We start from the raw sequence: 25,751 nt of genomic DNA on the forward strand, positions 1-25,751 counted from the left end.
CGAAGTAATGTAATAATTGACTTTCATTTATCGTATTGGTATTAGCAAGCTCTAGATTTTATATTAAATACAAAAATGAGTTTTGATTTTGAGTAGAATTATATAACATTTATACTGATGACACGGTGTTTTAAAAAAAGTCATAAACATAAAAAATATAAAAAATATACATAACTAAGTAACTGTGCCACCGCCAAAGATTTTGATTACGGTTACAAACAATACATTAAACAAATAATTACATTAACATTTACATATATTTAATTTTTTATTTTACAATCGCAAAACTATACTGAAAATAATTTGAAAATTTGATCGTTAAAACAAAATTGTCTAATTAAAGAATTCGGAACCATGTTCCGGTCACACCCAATCGGAAAAAAGTCGATAGAAATTTCAGTCAATTTTTCTTTCCCCTTTCCCATTCGTTGAATTCACCATATTACAGGTTTATGTGTTATCATAACCGTGCAAATTATCACAAATATGCATATGGAGTCAAGCATATGGTTTTTGATTTCCGAATTGGTTAACTAATCCATACTTTAGCACAGAGAAGAAAATGACTTGGCGAGTTCATCCATTCAAAAGTTGAAAACGTTTTTCTCGTTAAATTAAAAGCAAATTTTTTTTTTTTCAAAAGTTGGAAAACATTTTTCTCGCTAAATGAAATCAAAATTGTTTCAGGCGATTACCATATATGACTCGCAGTATTAATTAAAAATAAAAAGCATAGTCAACCACCATCGCCAGTTGGTCGGGTGCTCTTTCAAATACACAAAAATTCATATCGCTACATATTAGTCATATGAAAAATATTATAATATTCTAGATTCTCTATTCTAATATGTATTGCATGTGCATTATAATTCTATAAATCGTATAAGTAAAAAAACAAAATCCATAGCAATTCTTCTAATTTATTTTGTGGTTAGTTATTGATAGAAAAGCGAAGCCGCCAAGTTTTTTAGTGAGACTTTGGAATAGGTTAGAAAAATTTGGTTACATATTTTGAAAGTAAACTTTAGAAAACTTGATTCAAACATAGCTAATTACATAACATACAAACACTTATGTATATACGCACATAATTTTTATTTTATTTTTGTGTTTTTCGTTTTTTTTTTATTATTAATTTTTTTTTCTTTTTGGCATGCTTGCTCGTGTAATAGTCACCAAATTCATTGTATAAAAATATTTGCTCGCACTACAAACCTGCATTTGGCATGCAACGCGTTTACCGTAATAAACACACCCACATACGTATGTACACCTGTTTGTGGCACGCAATTAAACGCATATTTTGTCTTTTAATTGCACTGCTTAGTCTTTGGTTTAGTATTCTTGTCGATGCACGCAGCACCCAGTGCATTGCAACAGCTTGTATGCACATGCAGCATACATGTATTTAAATTTGGCTCGTTAACGCACGTACATGATGTGAGCTTTCTAACAAAATTGTTGGTTTTGATTTTAATTATTCGTTTGTAATTCAAACGTTTTCGGAGTTTAATTATTATTTCTTTTGTTTCCCTTTTTTTGTTTTTTTCCTTACAGAATAAATAGATTTTATTGCACATGTTGTGAGTAAAAGAGAAAGTGCGTGTGTTCGTCTCGGCACTCAGTGGCTTCAAACATATGCGTATGTTTGTGTATATGTTTGGGTGACAGAGGCGAACATTTGGTATAAGTCTTTTTTTAACTCTACACTTCAGAACAATCCACTCCACAACACTTCTACTACTCCATCCACTTGCTTGTGGGCACAAATGAGATACAACTATTTTATTTTTATTTTAGTGAAAATATATTAATGTTAAAAAATACAATATTATTATTGCTCTAAGGTTATGTTTTTTCTTTAGTTTATGAAGTAATTATCATTTATATACATATATATGTACATGAAAATATTATATACTTTTGTAATAACACAAATATATACGATTTATATAATATAAAGAAAATTTACATTATAATACATACATATGTACATATGTATACTAGCTAGGTCGTACCTACATACAAGAATATGTATATATGTGCCATACAACGAAATATAAAATGTTCATCATAAATCGAAATAAATTCAACGATTACGTAAATACATATTTGCTTAAAATCCACGTCTTTCTAATTTTATATTAAGTATAATTAAAAAAATCATCACATTAATAATGGTTCCACTTGCATGCATGCACACGCCTATATACAATCAATATCAATCGGCATGAAAATTATGTTTTTTACAATTTTTAATAATAATAAAATATTATTTGAGATTATGAGACGATTTTGCAACTGTCGGCAACTTTTTTTAAATTTAAAAAAAAAAAAAAAATACATTCATTATATATTTATGTTAATTGTTTAATAATTATTATTTTACATTTTAGTTTGATTTCAAATAAATTATTATTTTTTCATCATTTAATGCTATGTTATGATTTCGGTTTCGGTCGGGAGTTTGGGTTCATATATGTATGCATATGTTACTTATATATTATTAGTAAATGAAATGAAACATAAATATTTTTGTATAAATAGTTCATTCGTTTATGCACTGATAAATTTTCATACTTGTCAAAAGTTCTTCAAATCTTATAAGGGCTTAGCTTGACTGCGGGTGGGAAAAATTTAAAATATTAATCATTATGTATTAGATAGATGATTTCGTTGAAAGCCAATACCAATATACATATGCAACTTGATCAGGATTTGTTAAGTTTGTCACCAAAATTGTAACAATCAAAAGGAAAAGAACTCAGCATGACGAGCTGGATCAATTTATCAATGTCCATCTGTATAGCCGTCCGGCTGTCTGTATTTTTGCGTACTATGCGTCTCTCAGTTTTTGAGGTATCGATCTAAAAATTTGCACACGTCCACTTCTCGCCAAGAAACTGCTCATTTTTGGTTTTATTTATATTGATATTGGACCATCATAACATTTATAGCTGTCATACAACTATACAATCATAACAACAACAACATAACTTTCCTTGCACAATTTTTTTTTTTTATTTTACGGTATATATCTTCATGAAATTTGGCATGGATTATTGTCCAGTGCAGCGAAGAAATGGTTCAGATCGGGCCACTGAGTGACAGTGTCACTGACAAAAAATTGTTATATGAAACTTTATTTATTAGTTAAGGATATTCTAGTTTTGACACAATTGAAATTAACGTATTTCCTTATTTTAAATTACTTGAGTCGCCATAAACTAAAAAAATGCAAATTTTATTTATATTACCATTTTGGTGCAATTTTTTTATATATCGATTGTCGATGACAAATAACGTGCATTTCCCAACCTAAAAAACTCTCATGAAAACTTTAAACCTACGCGAGTATGAAAGCTTCACCTAGATTTGTTATTTATAGTCGAATTGTCGTATAAAATTGATAACGCCGAGTCCTTACGAAACAAGCATTTGAGCGTATAATTAATTTATTCACTGCTGATTGATGGGATAGGGATAGGTATACCTGCTTTCAATTGAATAGTGTTTCGGAGTAATTATCGATATTATGGTTAATTTGACGCATGCAATTATTTATGTTAAATTTGCGCTTGTCTTTTATGTTTTTGAAGGAAATATACACGATATTTCATATTTATGTACAGATTAAGCTTGGTATAAAGCTAGTTGGTGCCAAGTTGTAACAACACAAACTCATGCTTCACTTCCGAATGCTAAACTAAAATGTGTAATATTACTAAAATCTAAAATCATCATGTTTTTTAATTTCACGCCGCTGACAATGCTGCTGCATTTTGCTATGAAACATCATTGCGCGCACGGCTTAAAAACATCACCGAAACAAATGCATACACACAAAAATAACAAATAACAACATTAAAATTAAAAAAAAAAATTAAAATTAAATTAAAAATTATTAAATTTAAAATCACTTTGAAAACCAAAACAATTTATATCCAATTGGAAAAATAAATAAATTCTGAACAAAAACAAAAAACACGCCATTAGGACAAAGATGACTATCTTTTTGAAGCCCAATTACACAACAACACTGGAATGTCAAATGCGATCTCATCAAACAGCAATATACATTTGAACACAACACCAACAAAGAGCGGCAACAAAAAGTCATCAATAGCGGCGCTCTCATCATCCAGCCCACAATTGTTTATCCACAGGCCGAATTATGTGGCGACACATGAGATCGACGAGCCGGCACCACCGCCCATTCCTCCTTTGCCACTCAATTACCAGAGATCTGATGGTTTGTTTTACACACTTACTTTCTTTCTTTCTTATTTTCGTTTTAACGTTAATCCAACGTTATTGTTTTCGCTATTGTAAATCGTTCATTCGAATGTACTTCCTTTCTCAACTTTCACTGTGTAATTGACAGTATCATAAGTACTAATTTTGATAATATTTCTCATGGATTTAAAGATGAGAGCAACGCAACCGAAACACGTGAACAGAAGCGGCAGCGTGCCATATCGAAGGCTGTTCGACAAGCTGAGCTCAAGCGACTCAGAATCGCTCAGGAGATTCAGCGTGAGCAGGAGGAAATCGAGGTGCAATTAAAGGAGTTGGAGGCGCGTGGCGTTCTAATTGAGAAAGCATTGCGCGGTGAGAGCGAGCAACATAACAGCAAGTAAGTTGCCATCACGAAATCAATTTATGGAATAATACATTTATATATTTATTTGTTGCAGTTTTGACACAACTAATATTGGCAGCAATGATGAAAACCTACTGAAGGAGCTTTTGGAGATCTGGCGCAGTATAAAACAACTTAAGTAATTCAAAACACCAGACAATTTATTATAAAATTATACTTTTGAAATGTTCTTTGTAAATTTAAAATATTAATGCCTCGGTTGTTGTCTTTTGCTCACAGAAAACGCGATGAGGAGCTGAGTATACGTCAACAAGAGTTGCAATTAGAGCATAGGCATGCCCAGTTAAAGGAAGAGCTCAACCTGAGATTGTCTTTCAATAGTAAGTATAATATTTTATTTACCATCTTAAAGTTCCAGTTTTTGCTCAGCACACTTGCGAAAATAATTAAGTTTTAAAAAAAAAAATTTTATAAAGAAAAGAAAATTTTAAATTGAATTCGAAATCACTTATCGGATTTTCGTTGAGAAATAGAATCTCAAATGAAAAGAAAAATTCTAAAAAAAAAAATACTAAACAGTGCATTTATCATTTGTCTTATTTGCTTCTTTTATGCAGAATTGGATAAAAGCTCCGCCGATGTGGCAGCCGAAGGTGCAATACTGAATGAGATGTTAGAAATTGTGGCCAAACGCGCAGCTTTGAGACCAACCAGCTCCGGTGCCGAACTTTCCACAGCACTGAACCTTATGTCGTCTGCGAGCGCAGTCTCCGCCGATGGCATCAATTTAGTGGGTGGTGTTACTGGTGCACATGGAACAGTTCATGCACCAATTTACAACAACGATGAATCAAATGTAAGTGCAGCAAATAGTTGCACATTAAACTTTTTACCCACAAATCTTTTTGCATTCATCTTTTTTTTGCTTTTGGCTTTTATATATATTATATGGCACTTTTTAATTAATTTTTCGTAATAATAATTACATTATTTTTTTATAATTTAACCGAAATTTGTACTTTTTTCGAATATGTTATATTTTAAATAATGCAAACAAAATACCTCAAGTAAAGGACAGAAAAAGGAATGAGAAACCCATTGGTTTGGATTTATATATGCATATATTATCTTTAAAATGTTGAGTAATTTCTAGAAACAACTTATATGACAATTGTACTACCGTTTACTTTAAATGCCAAATGACATATAATTTTTATGAAGACATCTTTCTATTGAAACTAATATCTAGAAGACTTAATAATGATTACAGAATATAATTTTGTATTGAGGTTATCCAAAATATATGATTTAAGCTAATAATTTTTAGAGTTGAGAAATAAAACAAAAACATTTAAGTAAAGATAGAGACCGCTACAAAAATTGCTTGGAAACTTTTAATTGTATCTATCGATATCTTAAAACAGTTTGTAACTTTCTCTTCTTGCAAACTAACTATAGCCGAGATTCAGTGCAGTCTCTGACAAAGTCTCAACTCTTTGAAACATAGAACTTTTTATTCAATTTAATTTTTCTTATTTTTGCTTTTTTTATTTACTACCATTTCAATTTGTGTAATCATAGTTTGCTAAAATTTATTATTAATAATAATTGTTCCTTTTTATAACGGCATAAAACAAAAGCTAATCAAATTTTTCTTTTCTATCTTTTTAGATTTGAGGTAAACGCTTTCCATGGACTCTAATCGCCTCTGAACTTTTTCATGCAATTTTAAATCTTCATAATTAACACGTTTTAACCATTAACAAAAACAAAAAAAAACTACCTATTATTAAGCACTTGAAGACATAGTCAATCTATTTAGTGCTTAATTAACATTTCAACTGGAATATCTTCTTGTTTGGACTTTGAAATATTCGAGATGAGCAAACGTTGCAATCGCATCAAATAGTAATTAATTATTTACCACATAAAACGCTTACTAAAAACCTATAGTAGTAACTAGATATAGTCAATGACAATTATATACATAAATGTATTAAAAGTAATGGAACCCAAAAGTGACAAACATACACTAAATATATGGATATACATATGTATATACTAAAACCAATAATAAAAACTGTTACTTTTAGTCGTCGATACTGGCCTTCACAACATACAAATTCAATTACTAAGAAAAAAAACACTTAAGATACAAGAAAATGGTTAGCAATGCGCCAACAAATATACTCGCCGAGAGTTAGGGGGTCACAACGTTTAATTTTAAATTAATTTTATTGAAATCCCAACAGAAGTATGACCACAAAAATTTGATATATATACATATAATATATACATATGTGTGCGTCCGGTATACTTTGTTTGTATAGTTTTATAAAACGAAAAGCAAAATATGTCCAATGTATGTATTTTACAACAATGTGACGTCCTTGTAACCAAAAATCGAATTATTCGGCTAAGCCTCTCCTGCTCACCTCATACACCAAATATTTGCGTGTATTAATTATCATTTATAGGCTCATCTCTATTTTATATGTAGTATGTGTGCAGTATTTATTTTCGTTAGCGTTAAACCTACTGATTGTATTTACGTGTTAATTTCCGCAAGGCATCATGACAGAAGTGCAGCTGTATATTTTATACGAGTATAAGTCTCTCAGTTGTGTTATTGTATTTTAGTTAATGTTGTAATGAAGTTTAACTGTATATTATTACATTTCGTTTTTAGTATTTCTTTTAATAAATATTCAATTATATTTATATGTGTATGTATTTGTACGTAATTATTTTGTTAAAACACACTTTTTACTTGAAATATTTTCACCAATGGTGTCAGTACATACGTATTTGTATGTGTATATTTAGCTGCCAATGTTTTAAAAAAGATTTCATATAATCTCACGCACGATATTGAAGAGGGAAGGCAGCACAAATCCAACGTAATCAGCACACGTGAATGTGAATATATTCGACTATATTTTATATGATATAAACTATAAGTAAAAAATATTATTGTAATTATTTTATTTACACGCAGCAACATACATACATATAAGCATTCATTTGTACTACACATGTATATCGAATTTACAAAGAGATGAAAACAGGAAACTAAAAAATATTTACCTACATTTATTTTATTAAAATAAAGATTATTGATGAATTAATTTTAATAAAGTGGAAATTCGTTTAAATGAAATATGGAGTTTTTATGTACGCAATTCATGGGATTGACACGGACTCTCAAGATTGTTCACAACACTGGCATGCGGTAACAAAAACAACTATTTTGACTCTCACTTGACATGTGTCAATGTTAGTTACGGAGAGATTTAAAGGTCACACCTATTGGGAAAATTAGAAATAATATTTTGTTCTTGTTTTTGCATATTTCTATAGATTATATTTTTCAAAATAACACACTAAAAATTTATATAAATACTAGTAGATACGGACATGAAGTAAGTGGGATTTTGTGAATCTCTTGACGTAACTCGTTTTGCTCTGTCAAGGGTATATGATAATAAATTATATTGTAATAAACTATTTAGTGCAGAGAAAATAGTTTTTACAAATAAATTCAGAGTCTATGGGTTCCACTTTAAACGTCTAATTTATGGGCGTCATAATCGTCCTGTCAGATCAACAATTTAGCGTCAAGTGGAATCCACAGGCACAGTACAAAATGTTCCCTTACCGCATCAACTGAGGAATAACTGTGACGACTTTGTGGGCGAATTTTGCGAAAGATCTTAACCTACATCCTTACAAGATCAAATTGACACAAGAACTGCTTGACCACCGGAATCGTTGTACGATCGTAAGTTGGGCTGAGCAACAACTTGAATCGAAAAATTATCTTCAGCGATGAGGTTCATTTCTGGCTAAATGGCTTCGTCAAAAATTACGAATTGGATGATATAGACTTGGACAATATGTGATTCCAACAGGACGGCACCACAAGCCAGACAGCGAATATCACAATCGATTTATTGAAAACCAAATTTGGTGGACTTGTTGCCTTACGAAATGGCGTAGTCAATTGGCCATCTCGGTCGTTCGATTTGAACTTCGTACGAACGTGAAATTGCAGCAGTATAGGCCGATTTATGCTTGAAAACCGTCGAAAAACTGTGCACAAATGATATATAACAAGACGAGCTTTGTCGATTTAGTTCCCTAGTTATCAACATTTTTGCAAGCGACCTTTTCTCAACTGTTAATTTGTCGGAACCGCCGATATTGGATCTCTATAGCATATAGCTATCATACAAACATAATCTTGTTATTCATATTTCGCGAAATTTATCATGAGTTATTTTCCAACCGAACGCTTACGTTTCTTATTATTTCTTTTCTTAAGTTATCTTAAGAAAAATTCCTAAAGATCATATATTTTTAGGTGATCACACTAGTAGTGTCCCTAAAATAATACTCACATATCTTTGGTTATCAAACCTTGAATTTGAACCTTGAGGTGTAGAATATGGTCTAGGGAACAAATAATCAAACACTCAAAATGTTATTAGTTGCAGCAATTGCCTTTATTACACTATTACACTACGAGATGAGACCATATATGTATATATAAGTATACCATAAATGTGTTTGTTTGTATATGTGTATATGTAAAAAGCATTAAAAATAGTTATAAATAGTTTCAGTTATGCAGTATACTACGCATTAGTTTATCTGTCTATATACTATAAATATGTATGTATGTAAGTATATGGCTTATGCAGATAAATTATATTTAAGCACTAAGAAGTCTTGGAAGTAGTTGACTGATACAACACGCTGATCTCCCGTGTCAATTTAAAAACCCCTGACAATGTAAAACTACGGTCCACATAACGACTGAAAATTGCACTTGTGTACTTTCCCATATTCTTCTTTTGAATCTAGCTATCCATGCTACGCCATCATTTGTTCTTCTTTCGTTGACCATTCTGATTTTGTGACTTGCTTCCGCCATTGACAAGCGATTTATTACACATATTTGGCACGCCATTTGGGATACTATTCAGTTCTGCAGTGCTTTTAGTTATCAACTCTGACTGAGGGTAGCCCCCATTATCTGCTTCATCGTCCGATTGGTTAAAGTAATCCTCAGGTTGTATTAGTTCGATAGCACAACGACGCGGGAACCACCCACGTATTGGCCCCTTGCGCTGTAAATCTGGCATGTTCAACTCTGCATCAGTCACTACTCGTTCGCCGAACAGCCAATGCTGGCGGAAACGTGTCACTTTGATTACGTCACCAGGCTCTAGCCGAATGCGTGATTCATCAGTACACGGTGGCGACAGGCAGACACGCAAACCTTGTGAGAAGAGCGGCAGGAATCGACCTGTTGCTGGACGTATACACCGATAGGTTTTGGTGCGTGCGCGTTTCTCTGCTTTTTGTGCGATTTGCTCGCGCTACAAATTATTTAAACATTTACTACACACATACGTACTAAAAGAAGACAATTTAATCGATAACATACCGTTAAGGTGTATTGGTCACAACCGTCCAGTACAGGCCACACAATGCCTTGACCAGCTGCTAAAAGTCGTTTGCTGAACACCTGTCGTAAGTTCTCTCGCCAGCCCAAATCGTACGGATACACAAAATCATCATCGTCTGGATTGCAGTAATGCCTATAAATTGCCTTCTCCACAATCCACATCTCGATACTCGTCTGATTTTTTAGAATCGATTTAAGCTAAAAATTATCAATTTTAGTAATTAAGCCAAAATGAAAGTATGTTTTTTTTTACCTGTATGTAGAGCAACATTCCCAAGGCGATAACAACACCGATGGCCAACCCTGTGGCTATAATATTCATTATAATGCTGGCCATTGTAAATTGCACTGTGGCCAAGTGCGTATAACCGTGCGTCAGATACCAATAGCGATGTACACCGCGATAGAAGGAGAAACCCAGTATTATGGATGCTTGAAAACTGCCCAAAATGGCGAAGGTAAGAAAGTATGTGAAGTATGCGTGATTTGCCCAGCCTACACAGTGATTTATCCACGGGCAATGATGATCCATTTTCTTAACGCATCGATTACCTAAACAAACAAAAGTTAAATTGAAGAGTTCAAATAAAATCGAATAAATGCAACCAAAGAAATTGATAAAACACTGACTTACATTTGCGACAGTGGTGTGAACGGGGCGCTTTGTAGCCTTGGCAAATCTTACAGAATTGTAATTGATCTACATCAACCGGATTCTAAAGAAGTATGACGGAAATAACAGTTAGGCATATACATATACAAATATCTTCGTGAATAAATATGTACATACATATGTTTAACTATATTTTTTGAGTGAAAATGTATTGCTTTATAGAGTTAAGTCCACACCGAAGCTGATATATCACCTAATCATAGACCTTAACAGTTATAATTATATAATGCTGATGAGCATATGCTTATAATTAGTAAATTTTATTTATTTTGTGTTTCGAAATATTTTTTACATACAATTTTTCACTCAAAATGGCATTTATAGAAAAACAAGTAAGGGAGGTTATACTCTTACAACTTGCAAGAATCACAGCCGGCGAAATTCCTTCAGATTGCAATCAATTTCATATCTTCTTGTTATGCACTTATACATAGTTTTATGGCCATATTTTAGTTCGCGACAACTAAAATTATATTAAAGACATCCTCAAATGAGATGCAGATACGTACGTATGTAAGATAGATTCAACCGAAGTGGATAAATTCAATATATGTGACCTGGTCTACGGAAAGGGAGCTAACGTGCGCAACTAGTTTTCTGGGAAACAGCTGTTAAAAATCTCATCTTCCATCCGATTCAACTAAAAAGTGAAAATTAATTTTTTGGTTTTTTTGACACCTAAGCCCCCTTTCCGTAGACCAGGTCACATATATTAAATTGATGTGGAAAACGTCAACCAGAGGATCGGAATTCTTTATATTAGGGATAGGAGGTTTAGACCAAGGTATAGAGTAATTCCATTCTAATTCAGCACGAAGCCATATAATTTTTAAGAAAACTTGTCCATTGATCTGGACGGTTTAAACATAGGTGAAAAGTCGGAAATCATTATATGAGTGTTTTGCTGCAGAAAAAAGCACGGATTGATTGCATTAATTTTAACATTGCTTAGTTACACTCGAGAGCCTATTTTATACATAGTATACTCTTGTCTTTCTGAAGTATGTACATACAGTGCATTCGGCGATTTTTCGATGAGTGAAATTATTCAACAAAATTCAATTTTGTGTGCGGAATCACTTTTGTGGTGCCAAAACGTTGAGAATATTGGAAAAGACATGCAGTGATAATTGGTTGTCGCGACCAAGTGTTTTTGATGGGTTTGGTATTATTATTGGCGATGACTGGCGATACGATCAATCGGCCGAATGTCGTGGCAAACGAGAGGCTTTTCCGGAAATTGACTTTAACAACTGCTTCAAGGATTGGAAAAAACCTTAGGGCAAGTGTATTGAGGAAAGGGAGAGTACTTTGATGGTGGTGACATAGATTTTGAAAAATTTTTGAAGAATTTTAAAATTATGAACTAATATATAAATAATACACACGGACCGACATATTCGGCACAAAACTTATTAGAATAACGAAAATAATCACAAGTAGTATAAGGCAGTTGGGGTAGTATTGGCTCGATTTTATCCAATAATAGCACGTACAGCAATTAATATGCTACATACTTATAAAATACTCTCCAAATTTCATTAAAGTACCTTATTACAATCACCTATCATATAGAATAAAGTCAACTGGATGCTCGAAAATCCTGAAATTAGTTATTTGGGGGCTAGATCAATCCCAATTTTATACATTCTAGGCACAAAGATACACTCTTATCAGTAAAACACGCCCTCTTTTTATTTTCATTGCGACAACTCACATATTGGTCGATATATGCCGTATAAAGTCACCCGGAAGTCCGAAAAATTAGTGTTCGGTATAAGAGTGCTAAGTGAAGCATTGACCCGATTCAATATATTTTTGACACATAGCCATACTATTATCAGGAAAGGATTCTCACTGAATTTCAATTATATATCTCGTTTTTTGATAAAAAAATATCAACTATAGGCGTGGTTGAAGTCCGTTTTCCATCTCACTCTGTGTTATATGCATAAATGTAAAAAAATGTCACATACTCGGGGAGTAAAATTTAATTTCTGTTACGTATTTAATTATGGGGATGAATGGGGGTTATGATCCGATTTCGTTCATTTTCACACTGTCGGTAGGGATTCCTATAAAATTTGTACTGATGGTTTGATAGATATATAAATTAAACCTATTAGGGAGCGGGTTCTCGCACACTTTTTCAAAATTTCCCTGCCATAAAAAATGCATCTGTGAGGGGTACTATACCTTCAGGATATACAGGGGAAATTAATGTTTTAGATATTTTTTATTTTATTGAAAATTTCAATTTGACAACTATGTCACAATCGGCCAAACATTATTTATAAAACATCGGTCGCCTTCGTTTAGTATGGCGCATATGAGCAATGATCCATAATTCGATGAAATCTTGAATACGACTAAATTATTTCCTAACGTGCGACAAAGAAAATGTATGTAATATTTCAACGTCCTTTTGCATATACTATACGTCTTGATTCTTGATTTACCGCAATGGGCGGACTTTCTCTGTATTAGCAAGTGCGCCAAAACGCCTCTATGTCGTAGTCCGAATAGCTTAATTGGTCATTGCGTGACAGGTGTGGACTAAAGTGCAAGTGGAATTCTTTGTAAATGCAACAAAGTCGCGTTTTAAGAGGTTCAAGTGCCAGCCATTACTGTTATGTTAGCTTAACCAACTTGGTTCTTATTCCTTTTAATAGTAATAATACTACAAGGATATTAAAGTTAATAAATTGGTAGTAAAAAATTCATTGCACACTCTTAACACATATACATATGTGTTATGTAAATATGTGCAACCTTAGCAGTAGTCTCGTAATAACAAATGCAGTCATTTGTTAAAAAATAGGAAGTGTTTAAAACATTTGCGGTCGCGTGTAAGAAACAAATAATTGCCACCAAATTGAGGCGGAACTTGAAATGCGCACCATTTCGTGCCGCCGGTACAAAACCACTCCGCTCCGCTTTGCTTGGGCTCGCTTCTAGATGTTTATCGAATGTCACTTTTGGATGGGGTGTTCCGGCGCTACAACAGTAATCGTGCGGTGGTGTGCTTTGTTTACGCTAAACTGCTACGCTTATTAAGTATACGATCAAAAGTGCCAACATGAAAGATTATAAATGCGAACGTACAAATTTACGAAAACTATGTATGTATCTACACAATTTGTAATCAAGAAAAAATGGGCTGTTTGAAAAATTGGTTACAAACGTTAAAATTTAATACTTCTATAACTTGTCTGTTAGATAATTTCGGTGCTAACTAACTTGCACCTTTTCACCTAAACAGGGTCTAGAACGACAGCAGTAAGCTGCGATTTGGTTACCCAGAAAAATTAATTAATATAATCAATCTAACCACTGAATTTTGTTTAACGCTTCGATAGCAATATTTCTCACCTTAAAAACGCTAAAGTTGTTGACTATTCAAAGGAATAAGGTAATGGTAGGAGTTGGCATCTACAAAAATTGTTGCCTACAGTTAGCTGTATTGTCCTCATGGATATGAATACATTTGCATATTTCTAATGTGAATTTTATAGTTGCACTTACTTTTGGTTTCCATTTTTTAGGCAGTAGACCAGGTCCTGTTAAAGTCGCCATAACATAGTTAAACGTAGCTAATGACGATAGCATCAGAAAGAGTCCCTGGTTAATGAAGCCACCCAAACTAGCATTCGGCGGCCACCACATTGAGTTCATGTAGAGAGCGGTTAAAGTTATTACTTTTATAATGCCTGAAATATTAAAAATTAATTATTAAATTATTTAACGGTAATAAACAGTTTTTAATATACGCTGATATAGTACATACACATATAAATATACGTTCTCTGGTACATACTATACTTAGATGCGTATATGTATATATGTACATATGTATACATTGTATGAGACTAGCAGCACGCATGGAGAATTAACGCGATAAAAAACACATATACATACATATATATATATGCAGTAAACTCCTTTAGAAATACATGAGAAAAATAAGGAAGTAGGACAAAACAATTAGCGGGCACACTTTCATGTAACAGCAATTCAAGGCGCAAGGAAATTATGTGGCAAATACGCAAAAACTAAGTGTTTTTTATAATATATAGTAGTGCGTTCATTCATTAAGTAAGCCTCCTTTACTCTCTCTGGAAAGCTCTACGAGTTGGCTACACTTTGCGCACAACTAAAGCGCAACAAATGTTGGTATTTAAGCAATACTACACACACGGAGGAGGAGATTTTGTTTTGGCAACCTAATTTTAAGGAACTAATTAAGAGGGTTAATTGCAAGTTGATGGAAAAGAACTTATTATAAGAAGGAAGGCACAAAACAAATATGAAAATATAAATATGTACACATTCAATACCGCAAAAGAAATTAGTGATTTGAAATTAATAATTTCCGCAAACATCGATAGACACCGAAGTTGATTATTGTTTACACCATGGTCCTTACTTAGTTATTTCTCATCTTAACTGCTATTAACGTATAATTAATTAATATCATCGTGATTCTCAACGATATTAATATAACATAAACTATTTTGATATCTACACATATAAATAAAACCACACGTAAATGAATAAAATGAGTTGACTGCATACTTTGAAAATTTTGTATGCAGAAAATGACTTTAATGCCAAAACTTTATGCCATCTCTCTAGTGATATTCATTGGCAGGTCATTTCTTTTACATCGTTATATCCCTTTATGGGAGAATGTAAACTAGACACTTACTCAATGCCGTTATCGGACCCCAATGTAAAAATCTCCACATTCCTGAAAAAATAGTCCTCATTTTGTACACTATTGGAAATATTTTTTAACAATTTTTTGTATATATTTTTCGTATATATTTTTCGCCAATTTAAGTTAGGCGTTATTAATATTATATTATTTATTTTATTAAAACCAATTCACAGAAAAGCAAAAGCGCTACTGATATATTAAAGCCGAAATAAGTAAATCATAGAATGTCAAAATAGCCCAATACCACGAAAACATCTGTTCATAAAACAGGGTAACCAGAATTCTCCTACATGACTTGTTTAACAAGGAATATATATGGGTCTAGTTTATCACAAACAAAATATTTTAAAGTTTACTAACAATTCGTCCAAAACTTTTGTTCATTATTTCATTCATTATTTCTATCGTAATGTTTTTAAATTGTTTGCTAAATTTACAGTAAAAAACTATTGCATACTCTTAGGCAGCAAAACAGAGAATTTTACACATCGCTTATATATTTATAACGATAATTGAGTATTTATTATTATTTTATTTTGTTGTCCTCAAATCAATTTAATTTTAAATTGAAATGTGTAGTCGCAAATAGAATACTTAAGATTTTAATATCATCTGCGATTAAAGTTACATAACATAATATGGTTGCAATTTCTAAAACCAAAAAAATGTAATAGATTAATCATTAGCAAAGAAGTTTTAGCCGCGTTGAAAGTATGGCCACGCCAATTGTCCATTGCATTCAATGTGAAGTTGTGGAATTCGTTTTCAAAGCATAAAATTAGGTAAATTTCGTATTAAATCTAAAACATATCAAATTAATTAAATACTGTATGTTAATATAATATATACTAAGGTGTGAAAATAAAGGAATAATATGAAAGGTGTGCAAACAGTAGTGAATAACTAAATACCAAAACAACGCACTGAAGGACGTACATATGTGTGCTATGGAATTTGTATTCTTATCAAAATATAATTTCTTACACCAATTTTCTTTCTGAAATTAAATTGTAACTAAGAAAAAACACAAAAGTTCTTAAAGTACCATCGCTCATGAAAAGTATGCTATTAAAATGAACATGAATTAAAAGTAAATTTAATTTGTTATTTTGTTCGAAAGGTAGCACAATGGTGTTCACTTTCTCGCACCCTATGAAAGAGAGTGTATGAATGTGTGTATGTGATAGCGTAGAGACTTGTTGCATTCGTTCTGCCGCCGATGTTGAATAAATGTGTGTGTTCGGTTCACTGAATACGCGAAGTTCAGTTATGTATGCGCTTATGCGCCTCAAGATCGGTTTGCTTCTAGTATAAATTTTCAGAATGTGTATCGTATGTAGTTTACTGCTTCTAGGCGTTGCTGACGTATTCATTTTTCATAGTTAGCCTAATTTTTAATGTACACAGTGCCTAAAAATTGATTAAGAAATAGAACACTTATTTTACGAAAGACTTTATTCCAATGATTTAATAAATCCATTTCTTCAGGAAAATCATTAAAGTATGTCAGTATTGAATATAATGTCTATATTAATGCACCGTTTAGAAAAATTTAATATATGAAGTACAGTATTTAATTGTAGTCCTATCTCTACTTTTCAAAATAATAATTTTTGTTGATTTTACTTATTACTTATGTTCTTATGAATATTTATAAGCATTTTAATTTCAGTAAATATGGGGGATTCCAATAAAAAATCAAGCCCTAAGGTCAAAGAACCTGTGAACCAAACAAGTCCAAACAACGCTGTAAAAATTTTGAATGAGCGCGCCTCTAAACGTTCGAAACCCGCCAATCCGGACTCTAGTCCACCGTTAAAGCATGTAAAACTTTCTATTGGAAAAAGCAAAACTACTGTTGAAAATAATGATGACATGGATCACTATGTATTGAAAACCATAAAAGACGAGGCCAGTTTGGAGGGTGGGGAGACAATAGCTATTGTATTGAATGAGGAGCCAAAAGGTGTTACGAGCGCTGCTGGAGAAGTAGCTGAGGAGCTCCAAATTAGCGAAGAGGAAGCCGATGACACTGATGGGAAAACTGATGTGATGGAACATGTTTGCGGCAAGTGCTACAAAACTTTTAGACGATTCAACGTAAGTAGATAATATTACACTAATGTTTATTGTGATAAAATCAAACAATCTGATTTATTGACTTTTCTTCTAAATTAGGGTCTCAAAAATCATATGGAATTTTGCCGTTACGACAGTGGTTATCATTTGCGGAAAAATGAAATGTTAAAAAATCTCGATAAAATCGAGAAAGATGCTGTTACTATGGAGAAGAAAGATGTGTGCTTTTGTTGTGGCGAAAGCTATGACACATTCCATGTACGATTTAATTGTTCTCTTATATAATAATTGTTATATGTATGTATATTTTTTATGTTAATTCTTGCTTTATATGTCATTAGTTGGGACACATTAATTGCCCTGATTGTCCCAAGTCTTTCAAATCGCAAATGAGCTATGAACGCCACATATTCATTACACACTCCGAATTCGACACCTACCCATGTTCAATTTGTAATGCAAAACTGCGCAGCGATAATTTATTAAAACTCCATGAAGAGCAGCATAAAAATCGAGGAAAACCCTTTGCATGTAAAATATGTGGAAAAGACTTTACTCGTGCGTACCATCTTAAACGCCATCAGAAGTATTCATCTTGTTCAGCCGCAGGAAATGACTCCATGAAGTGTAAAGTCTGTGATAAGGCTTTCTTTCGGTTGGACAATCTTCGTGCCCACCTAAGGCAGCATTTGGGTACACACGTTACCAAAAAGCCTGAATATAGATGCCCACAGTGTAAAAATTGTTTTTACAGTTTATCTACTTTAAAGTAAGTGAAATCCTTAAAATATATTTTAAATTCAAATAGTACCAATTGTTATTTAATTTGTAGCATTCATACTCGAACGCATACCGGAGAGCGGCCTTTCGATTGTGATTTATGTGAGAAGAAATTTCCAACTTTAATTGCTCTGAAAAAACATCGCCGCTACCATACTGGTGAAAAACCATACACATGCTCTGTGGTAGGCAGATTATCTAAAACTATAATAGAAGTTAGAGTCAAAAGTCCGTTTCTTGCAGTGTAATCAATCGTTTGCTGTTAAGGAGGTGTTAAATCGCCACATGAAGCGGCACACGGGTGAAAGACCACATACCTGTCCGGACTGTAATAAAAGCTTTATCCAGGCATCACAATTGCGTAGTCATGCACGAACCCATATTTTACCGTTCGAATGCGCAGAGTGCGATCAAAAATTCAAAACACAAAAACAGTAAGCTCGCTTTTTTTTTTTAAATATACACACAAAAACCTTGCTTAATATAAAAAATCTCAATAGCCTCGACAAGCACAAAAAGACTCACATCAAGAAATGTTACGAGTGCAATAGTACTTTTGTCGATCAGTCTCAACTGGAGGATCATATGGCAAACTTCGTGCATAAAAGTGAGTACTTTTTAAACTTCTCTGTCTCAGTTAAAACTCTATATGCTATTTCTTCCTTAGAATCAACAAAAACAGCTAAAAAAGCAGTTACACGTAAATCTACGAGACGCACTCGTACGTATTGCAATGTCTGCGATCAAGACTTCAGTACCGTGAAAAATTTGCAATTTCACATACTCAAAGTGCATGAGATGGATCCCGAAGATTTCGTTAATGAAAAACCCAAAGAAAACGAAACAATTAAAACCAGTGAAAACGTTTACAAAATCGAAGGAGCAGCATCAAATGAAATACAGATTCTTAGCGAAACAGAGGGTAACGCCGTCATTATGGCCGCTGGCAGTATGAACAGCAAGCAGATTTACAACAACAACAAAGGCAGTAAAGGTGGTTTGGTGGTGAAAGAGTTCATCGTCAATGATGTACCTGCTGCTGAAGAAGCAGCAATGGTCCTCCACGACGAAGCTTACACCGTCATACCACTAGACGGAGATGGTCCCATAGAAACAGTGACTGCTGTCACTATGAGTCCTATTAACATATCGGCAGAAGTTAAAAAGGAACGACGCAAATCTTTAGCTGAATCACTGGCCGTGGCAATTGGTACAGACAATGCTACATTGAGAGAGCCAATACAACTGAATGAAGAAGATATGAAACTGAAGGAGAATGTCGGAAAATTACTGGATATGTTGGTCGATAATAAAACTTTGAAGAAATTTGGTTGGCCAACCAACAGCGAAGAAAATGTAAGCTGCACCATATCTTTATGTTTATATATTTGTAAAAATTAATATTACATAATATAATATATTACTTTCTAGGTTTTATGCCGTGTCATTGAAAATTGCGGTTATAACTTAACAAAAGATGCAGAAACATATCGAGATTGTGATTACGCGACGAGAATGCGTGAATATGTGAAACTGTTATTTACCGTAGTGATTCATAATAACTCCATAAAGGAGTTATTAAATAATTATCCCATCGATGAAGTAGTTGAGTACGTGCTGGGTAACGATGACGACGAGGACGATGATGGTGATAACGATAAAGATGATGACAATAGTAATATGAAAAATTAGCAGAAAATTTATAGGTACCGAGATCGTTGCCTTTGTTTATATTGAATATAGAATTACACAAACAAAACTTATGGTAGTGAAGTTGCCTTCTGACGTCTAACATTTTTAATATACATATATACTATATAATGTTATGTACAAATTTACGTACACGTTTACAAACTTCTTTACTCTATGAATAGATTTATACCAGCATCATATAGTGTGTACTATGAATGAATTTGTTTTCGTTGAAATGAAGTTTGGTTAGTTGTGGACACTCGGTTTCGCCGAAATGAATTACATTTAATTTTTGTAAAATATTTTTCCAAGCAATAAATAATAATTGAATTGAAGTTATGAAATAACAAAATTAAGCATATGCAGTTTTAATATTTTATTATCTGATGTTGTTGTAAGTAAAAAAATGGAAAATAGCTGCTGTTTGCTCTATGCATTCTAATTATTTGTATATAAATATACTTATGAAATATAGTATTTCTTTAATAATTAATTTTTTAATATGTTGTTTAATAAAAAAAAACGTTTTTTATACTTGCGAAATATAATTTACTACAACCATAACATTTTTCATAGAAATTTAATCAGAATAAGGTAAATTGAAGCTGAACGAATCATGTTGGAAAAAAGCTTATCCCATTTGGTTTTAAAATGGTTACAAACTGCACAACCACTATGAGAATAAATCCCTAGCACGTTTCTCAAAAACTAAATCAAAATCTCAACAGCATTCATACGAAATCCGTTCATAACCACGAGCATAGCAAATATAACTTTTTTTTGGATCTACTAACCGCCAGCGTTGGTTATACGAATTATTACGCCCTAATATACGTGTTAACTCTTACTTTTAACCTATTTGACCCATTGAAACAGATTTAATATCAATATATGTAGACAGTCAAGAGGAGAAGGAGGGAGTGGGGCGACAATTACTCCCGGGCAATGAGCTCTGTTATTGTTTTTGTTGTAGTGTCAGAATTCTGAATTATGAAAATTTGCGTTGTCGGCAAGACGAAATCGTTGTCAATTCAATGCCACTCGAAATTTGTAGGAGAGTCGCTTTGTTTAGAAAAAAGTTTCAACTTCATACGTTTATTATATGTTATATCTTTAGAAATGAATTTAAGTTATACAAATTTTATGTACATACTTATGTATGTACATATGTATGTACATATGTGAAAATGTATGGCTCACTTTTACAGAATATCTTATTATTTTTAATAAAGTATTCTGGTCTGATTTCAAGTAATGCTGAATGGTATTGGTAAAACTTGTACCGAAAACATTGTAACGGCATTTGTATGTTGTGTTGTGCTACATGTGCCTGTTACCAAGTCAACGAAAAGCCATAACTGAAACTTTGAAGTTCATATGCGCGTGTTGAATTCATCAAAATAACAAATGAAAATTCAGAGCACTCATATGTATGTAACTGTGGACCGCAATCCATTTCGCGGAAAATGTTTAGATAAATTGCGTCGAAAAGTGTATTTCAGCCAAAATTGTAATTTAATAATAAGAAATTTCAGAGATGGGAGATCTAGACATATCTGTGATAAAACTGACCCAGCAAACCTTAGGGAAATATTTGAAGAAACCACCCTTGACGGAGAAGTTGTTAACAAAGCCACCATTTCGCTTTCTGCACGATGTCTTTAATGCTGTAAGTTGATCGAGTTCTTGGAACCACATGCATATATATGCGTGTATGGCTGACCTAATTTAGTATATTTCTAGGTCATTAAAGAAACAGGTTGTTTTGAGGGTTTATACACAGCCGAGGAGCTAAATTCTGATAACATCAAGGATCGTGACGACAAGATGAAGTTTTTGCAGAAGATGATTGATGTTATAAGTAAGTAAAAAAAAGAAATTATAGTATACAATTTATATCTTATATAAAGAACTATAGAAGAAATGCTTAATATATGAATTGTTTCATTTCATTCAATTCATTGTCCACAGAAATTACCTCGAATAAAACTATTACTGTACGCACCTCAAAAATAGTGTCAGGTCAAGAACCGGAAAAGACCAATGAGCTACTCCAACTAATGGGGGAGGTGATAGAAAAGAAATTAGACTGGAAAAATGCTGTCGAAGAAGTTTTAAACAACAAAGGGACGACGAAAACAATAAATACGACAAAGCCAAAGCCTAATGTCAGACCTGTTGAAAAAAAGAGTAAAGATAAAATTCAAGAAAAGTTCAAAGATAAAGAAAGTAAACCAAAGGATTCCAAAACGAAGGATGCCAGAAAACTTTCTAAATCTACCACGCCTACGACCAAAACTGAAAAACTGGTCAAACGAACTCCAGAACCAGTACACAAATCTACGGAAGTTCGCGAGAAAAATAAGCACGGAAAAGTGATGAAGGAAGTGTCTAAGGATACAAAGGAGAATGCTGGAAAAAATACTGAGCAATCCAAGCCTCCGAAACACAAAACTGATACTAAAGCCAAAAGTTCGTCCCCGATAAAAGAAAAAGAACCTGAAAAGGAAACTGAAAATTTAACAAGCAAAGAACGTACGATGGCCCAGAATACCGATTCTACAGGATTTGGTCCGATAGTGATGGAGGGAGAAGAATTATCTCCTAATCAAATTAGTTCAAATGAAAACCAGCGACGTAACAGCAAGGTTATCGAACAAGAAGTATTGAAAGCATCCAAAAATGTATTGGATAATAATTCAACAATGAGTATGAGTACAGGGGTAATAGACGCATTCCTCGATGTTGGAAGCAGTAATTTAATGCTAGATATAAATACAGAGACTATGATTGGATCAAATGGCGGAGGAAGTCGTAAGTCTTCGGCAAAATCTAAAAGAACATCTGCAAATAGTCGGAGATCGAGCGCCAAGAAAGCATCACGTGACGAGCCCGAAGCTCAAATACCAGAAACGAAAGACGATAAGAAAAATGATAATGAAAATTCGGGAGCGAATATTTTTAAGACATTACTAGATGAAACTTTGCAAGCGAATGCATGGCAAAACCAGGAGGAAGAAGCTGTACAAATTTCAGTCACGCAATCGCAAACACCAAAAACGGTTCAAAAGAAAAGTCCTATTCAAACGCCAACTGCGGTGCCAACCCCAGCTCAATCCACGCCGGGCGAAGTGCGACGCGAGTCAACATTTACACGTGAAAACTCTCGCGATAGCAGTATCAACAACACAACTAATCGGCCACGGACTTCATTGCGTCCACCGAGTGCTCGACCAGCCTCAGCACGTCCCGGTGCGCCACGCCGACGTGATCGCAATATTGAGATTGTATTGCAGCCCAACGATCAAGTGAAATTATCCGGTACCAACGTAAAATTGGAATCTTTTGGAGATTTAGATGATGACGGTGAGAATTTAGTTGTCATTGAGGATGCCAATACGGTCAATATAGCAGAATCCGCGAAAGAAATGCCGCGTGTCGATGACACCGACATGGGAAGTAACATGGAACAACAGGGGCATCTAGTACAACAGATACTCGAGACGCAAAAGGAATTTATGCAGCAGCAAAATGTGAATGGTTCTGTCGGACGCAATGAAAAGGTAAAGTTCGATTGTTCATATAAAATCATACAGCAGAATTTGTTTTTCTTTTACAGGATATGGAATTATCCAACAATTCATCGGTACGACAAAGCTCGGCGCGCCAAATGAATAGTCTCCGCGACATCATACAAAATTTGACCAAGTCGGTGAACCCATTTGGCAAGTTAATGGATTTCATACCAGAGGACATCGATGCCATGCAATTGGAACTAACCATGTGGCGAGACACGTATACACAAGTGGCCAATGAGCTTAGACGCGAAAAAAGGTACAATTTTGGTTGCTTCTAGTTCCAATATATCTGTTAATACTACAAATATTGATAATGTGAATTACGTGTACAATTTTACGACCGATATGTTTTTCTGTTTGTAGCCTCACTGAGTCAGCCACGGAGCCGATGAAAGAACAGCTTGTGCAAATCGAAGCGAACATCAAGGAGTTTATGGAAATGATCGATGCGAGTCGCACGAAAATATTGCAAAATTCTGAGAAAATATTAAAAATGCTTGCACAACAATAGAAACACCGAAGATATATATGTACTATATGTTTAACGATTAAATAATAATATGTAATTTTATGTTGAAATTTGAGTTCAAGCAAATAAGTTTCAAGTTTAAATAACGACGTGAAATAAATTGTAGATTTTAAGAGCATTAAAACTGTCTAATAGTAATACAAATATTAAAGAAATCGTAAAACAGAAAAAAGTACTCGATCACTCTTTTGAATAGAGTTTGGGTTTTAACGTTTTATCAACCAACACTACTAAACAAGCACAAAAACAATTGGAGTATGCTTCTACGTTAGGGGGTTACATGGGTTTAGCGGTTTCAAAAAATCGATTTTTTTTTACTGTCTTATTAAATTCTACAAAACCTCTAGAATATTTTCCTAAATTTTCAAGTTGAGTCCGAGTAATAGTTTCGAAGATACAGCCTTGAGAACTTGTACGCTCGCGGCGTCTTTAAACGCACTGCTTTCAAAACTGTGTTTTGGAAGTCGGTTGGAACCACTCAATCGATCTTCATGAAATTATACACAGGGGTCTGAGATACAATTCTTAAAGATTACTTCTAAGTGAAAAACAAACAATGTGGCGAAATTTTCATTTTTTGGTGAAAACGCCAAACATCCAATTTTCCTTTTTTTTCCTTCGTCGAAGTTCTAAGATAAGGTTTTAACTAAAACACGCATTTTTCACATTAGATGATCCTGTAAAGGGTTATACTGCCAACGAGGGCGCCGCCTTTTTCGAGAGGTCACCGGAAATGACGTCGCAATGACCTAGTAAACTGTTATATATTACACATTTTTATTTTTTCAAAAATTTCAGAATTTCTTTGTTAATAGTTTATGTTTGTAACAATAATAACTTCTAAAAAAATATTTAATTTTTTATATAATTATATAAAACAGTAATATTTTAACAAACCTTGGCCAGTCGTCTAAATAAATAATTTTTTCATGTTATTTTATTTATGTTTATTATTATGCAGGCATTGCATCTTACTTTGTTAGTATATTTCCATAAGCTGCGCTAGTAATAATAGCGAGTTGTTAAATCTGTTTTCTATCTACAAACATGAATTTCAAATAATTTTACACAATCAAGGTACAAGTCAAGGAACCATGCAAGCCATATCGTGTAACAAAAGAAGGTCCTAAAGCATTATAAACATTTTAACTTAACCTCAAATAGAGATCATACAAACGGATGATAGTAGAACAATACAAGTAAATAAAGTACATATGTACACACATACATATATACATATGTACATATGTAATCTTAGTTTATGTATTTTTTAATAAACCTGATTTTTTATTTTTTCGCGCTCTAATTCTTAAAAAATATGACAATTCCCATCCAAACACTATTTTTTCCATATAATGAATTATGTTCACAGTTGAACTATAAATTTTTTCTAAAAGTATGCTTCATGCTAATTAAAAATTTTGCATTTTTTTTTTAGACGTCGAAGGATTTAAGGTACATTTGTAGATTTCACATTATTCAAAATTATAACCTCAAAGTTACGTATCTCGACTATAACAAAGCAAAATAAAGTAATTTTTATAGTTTTAAAATAAATTTTCTCGATGAGCGTCAAACAGAAATTAAAAATGGGCAAACGAATTTTGATCAGACTAAATAAGAA

The 25,751-nt window shown here is 33.1% G+C and overlaps 4 protein-coding genes and 1 long non-coding RNA gene across 14 annotated transcripts in view; 4 read left to right on the forward strand and 1 right to left on the reverse strand.

Moving 5' to 3' along the window:
- Positions 1–7,330, forward strand: part of LOC108975004 (protein-methionine sulfoxide oxidase Mical) — an 84,668-nt gene extending 77,338 nt beyond the window's left edge. For 3 of the 7 annotated variants that reach the window (XM_018943194.1, XM_018943195.1, XM_018943199.1), the window contains 6 exons: positions 3,997–4,252; positions 4,429–4,636; positions 4,698–4,781; positions 4,883–4,983; positions 5,221–5,459; positions 6,275–7,330. In XM_018943194.1, the coding sequence (XP_018798739.1) occupies positions 3,997–4,252; positions 4,429–4,636; positions 4,698–4,781; positions 4,883–4,983; positions 5,221–5,459; positions 6,275–6,280 (894 nt within the window). In that variant the 3' untranslated portion in view covers positions 6,281–7,330. Of the gene's footprint in view, positions 1–1,557; positions 1,772–3,996; positions 4,253–4,428; positions 4,637–4,697; positions 4,782–4,882; positions 4,984–5,220; positions 5,460–6,274 lie in introns of those variants that run through there. The other 4 variants (XR_001993836.1, XR_001993837.1, XM_018943197.1 and 1 more) reach the window with 2 other exon arrangements.
- A 47-nt stretch (positions 7,331–7,377) lies between these two features.
- Positions 7,378–7,763, forward strand: LOC108975006. The gene is made up of 2 exons (XR_001993838.1): positions 7,378–7,522; positions 7,602–7,763. It is a non-coding gene; the product is annotated as an uncharacterized LOC108975006 (long non-coding RNA).
- A 1,321-nt stretch (positions 7,764–9,084) lies between these two features.
- LOC108974990 (palmitoyltransferase ZDHHC6-like) lies at positions 9,085–15,662 on the reverse strand. Its single transcript, XM_018943168.1, has 6 exons — positions 15,458–15,662; positions 14,275–14,459; positions 10,711–10,792; positions 10,330–10,628; positions 10,056–10,274; positions 9,085–9,987 (listed from the first exon to the last, which is right to left on the reverse strand). The coding sequence occupies exons 1-6, from the start codon at positions 15,516–15,518 to the stop codon at positions 9,487–9,489; spliced, it is 1,347 nt and encodes a 448-aa protein (XP_018798713.1). The 5' UTR covers positions 15,519–15,662; the 3' UTR covers positions 9,085–9,486.
- Positions 15,663–16,197: 535 nt separating this feature from the next.
- LOC108974989 (protein suppressor of hairy wing) lies at positions 16,198–20,372 on the forward strand. Of its 4 annotated transcripts, none has more exons than XM_018943164.1 (9): positions 16,198–16,251; positions 17,142–17,569; positions 17,648–17,806; positions 17,890–18,317; positions 18,381–18,513; positions 18,572–18,762; positions 18,829–18,935; positions 18,996–19,684; positions 19,760–20,372. In XM_018943164.1, the coding sequence occupies exons 2-9, from the start codon at positions 17,147–17,149 to the stop codon at positions 20,018–20,020; spliced, it is 2,391 nt and encodes a 796-aa protein (XP_018798709.1). In that variant the 5' UTR covers positions 16,198–16,251; positions 17,142–17,146; the 3' UTR covers positions 20,021–20,372. The 4 variants fall into 4 exon arrangements, with proteins under 4 accessions (XP_018798709.1, XP_018798710.1, XP_018798708.1 ...); XM_018943165.1 differs by having other exon boundaries at positions 16,215–16,251; positions 17,128–17,569; XM_018943163.1 differs by lacking the exon at positions 16,198–16,251 and adding an exon at positions 16,508–16,529.
- Positions 20,373–21,503: 1,131 nt separating this feature from the next.
- On the forward strand, positions 21,504–24,109 carry LOC108975001 (TRAF3-interacting protein 1). The gene is made up of 5 exons (XM_018943181.1): positions 21,504–21,689; positions 21,764–21,881; positions 21,992–23,583; positions 23,640–23,854; positions 23,962–24,109. The coding sequence occupies exons 1-5, from the start codon at positions 21,558–21,560 to the stop codon at positions 24,107–24,109; spliced, it is 2,205 nt and encodes a 734-aa protein (XP_018798726.1). The 5' UTR covers positions 21,504–21,557.
- The last annotated feature ends 1,642 nt before the right edge of the window (positions 24,110–25,751 follow it).

This window comes from Bactrocera latifrons, unplaced genomic scaffold, assembly GCF_001853355.1.
Source record: "Bactrocera latifrons isolate USDA-ARS-PBARC rearing strain unplaced genomic scaffold, ASM185335v1 scaffold_60, whole genome shotgun sequence".
Classification (NCBI taxonomy): Eukaryota; Metazoa; Arthropoda; class Insecta; order Diptera; family Tephritidae; genus Bactrocera; species Bactrocera latifrons.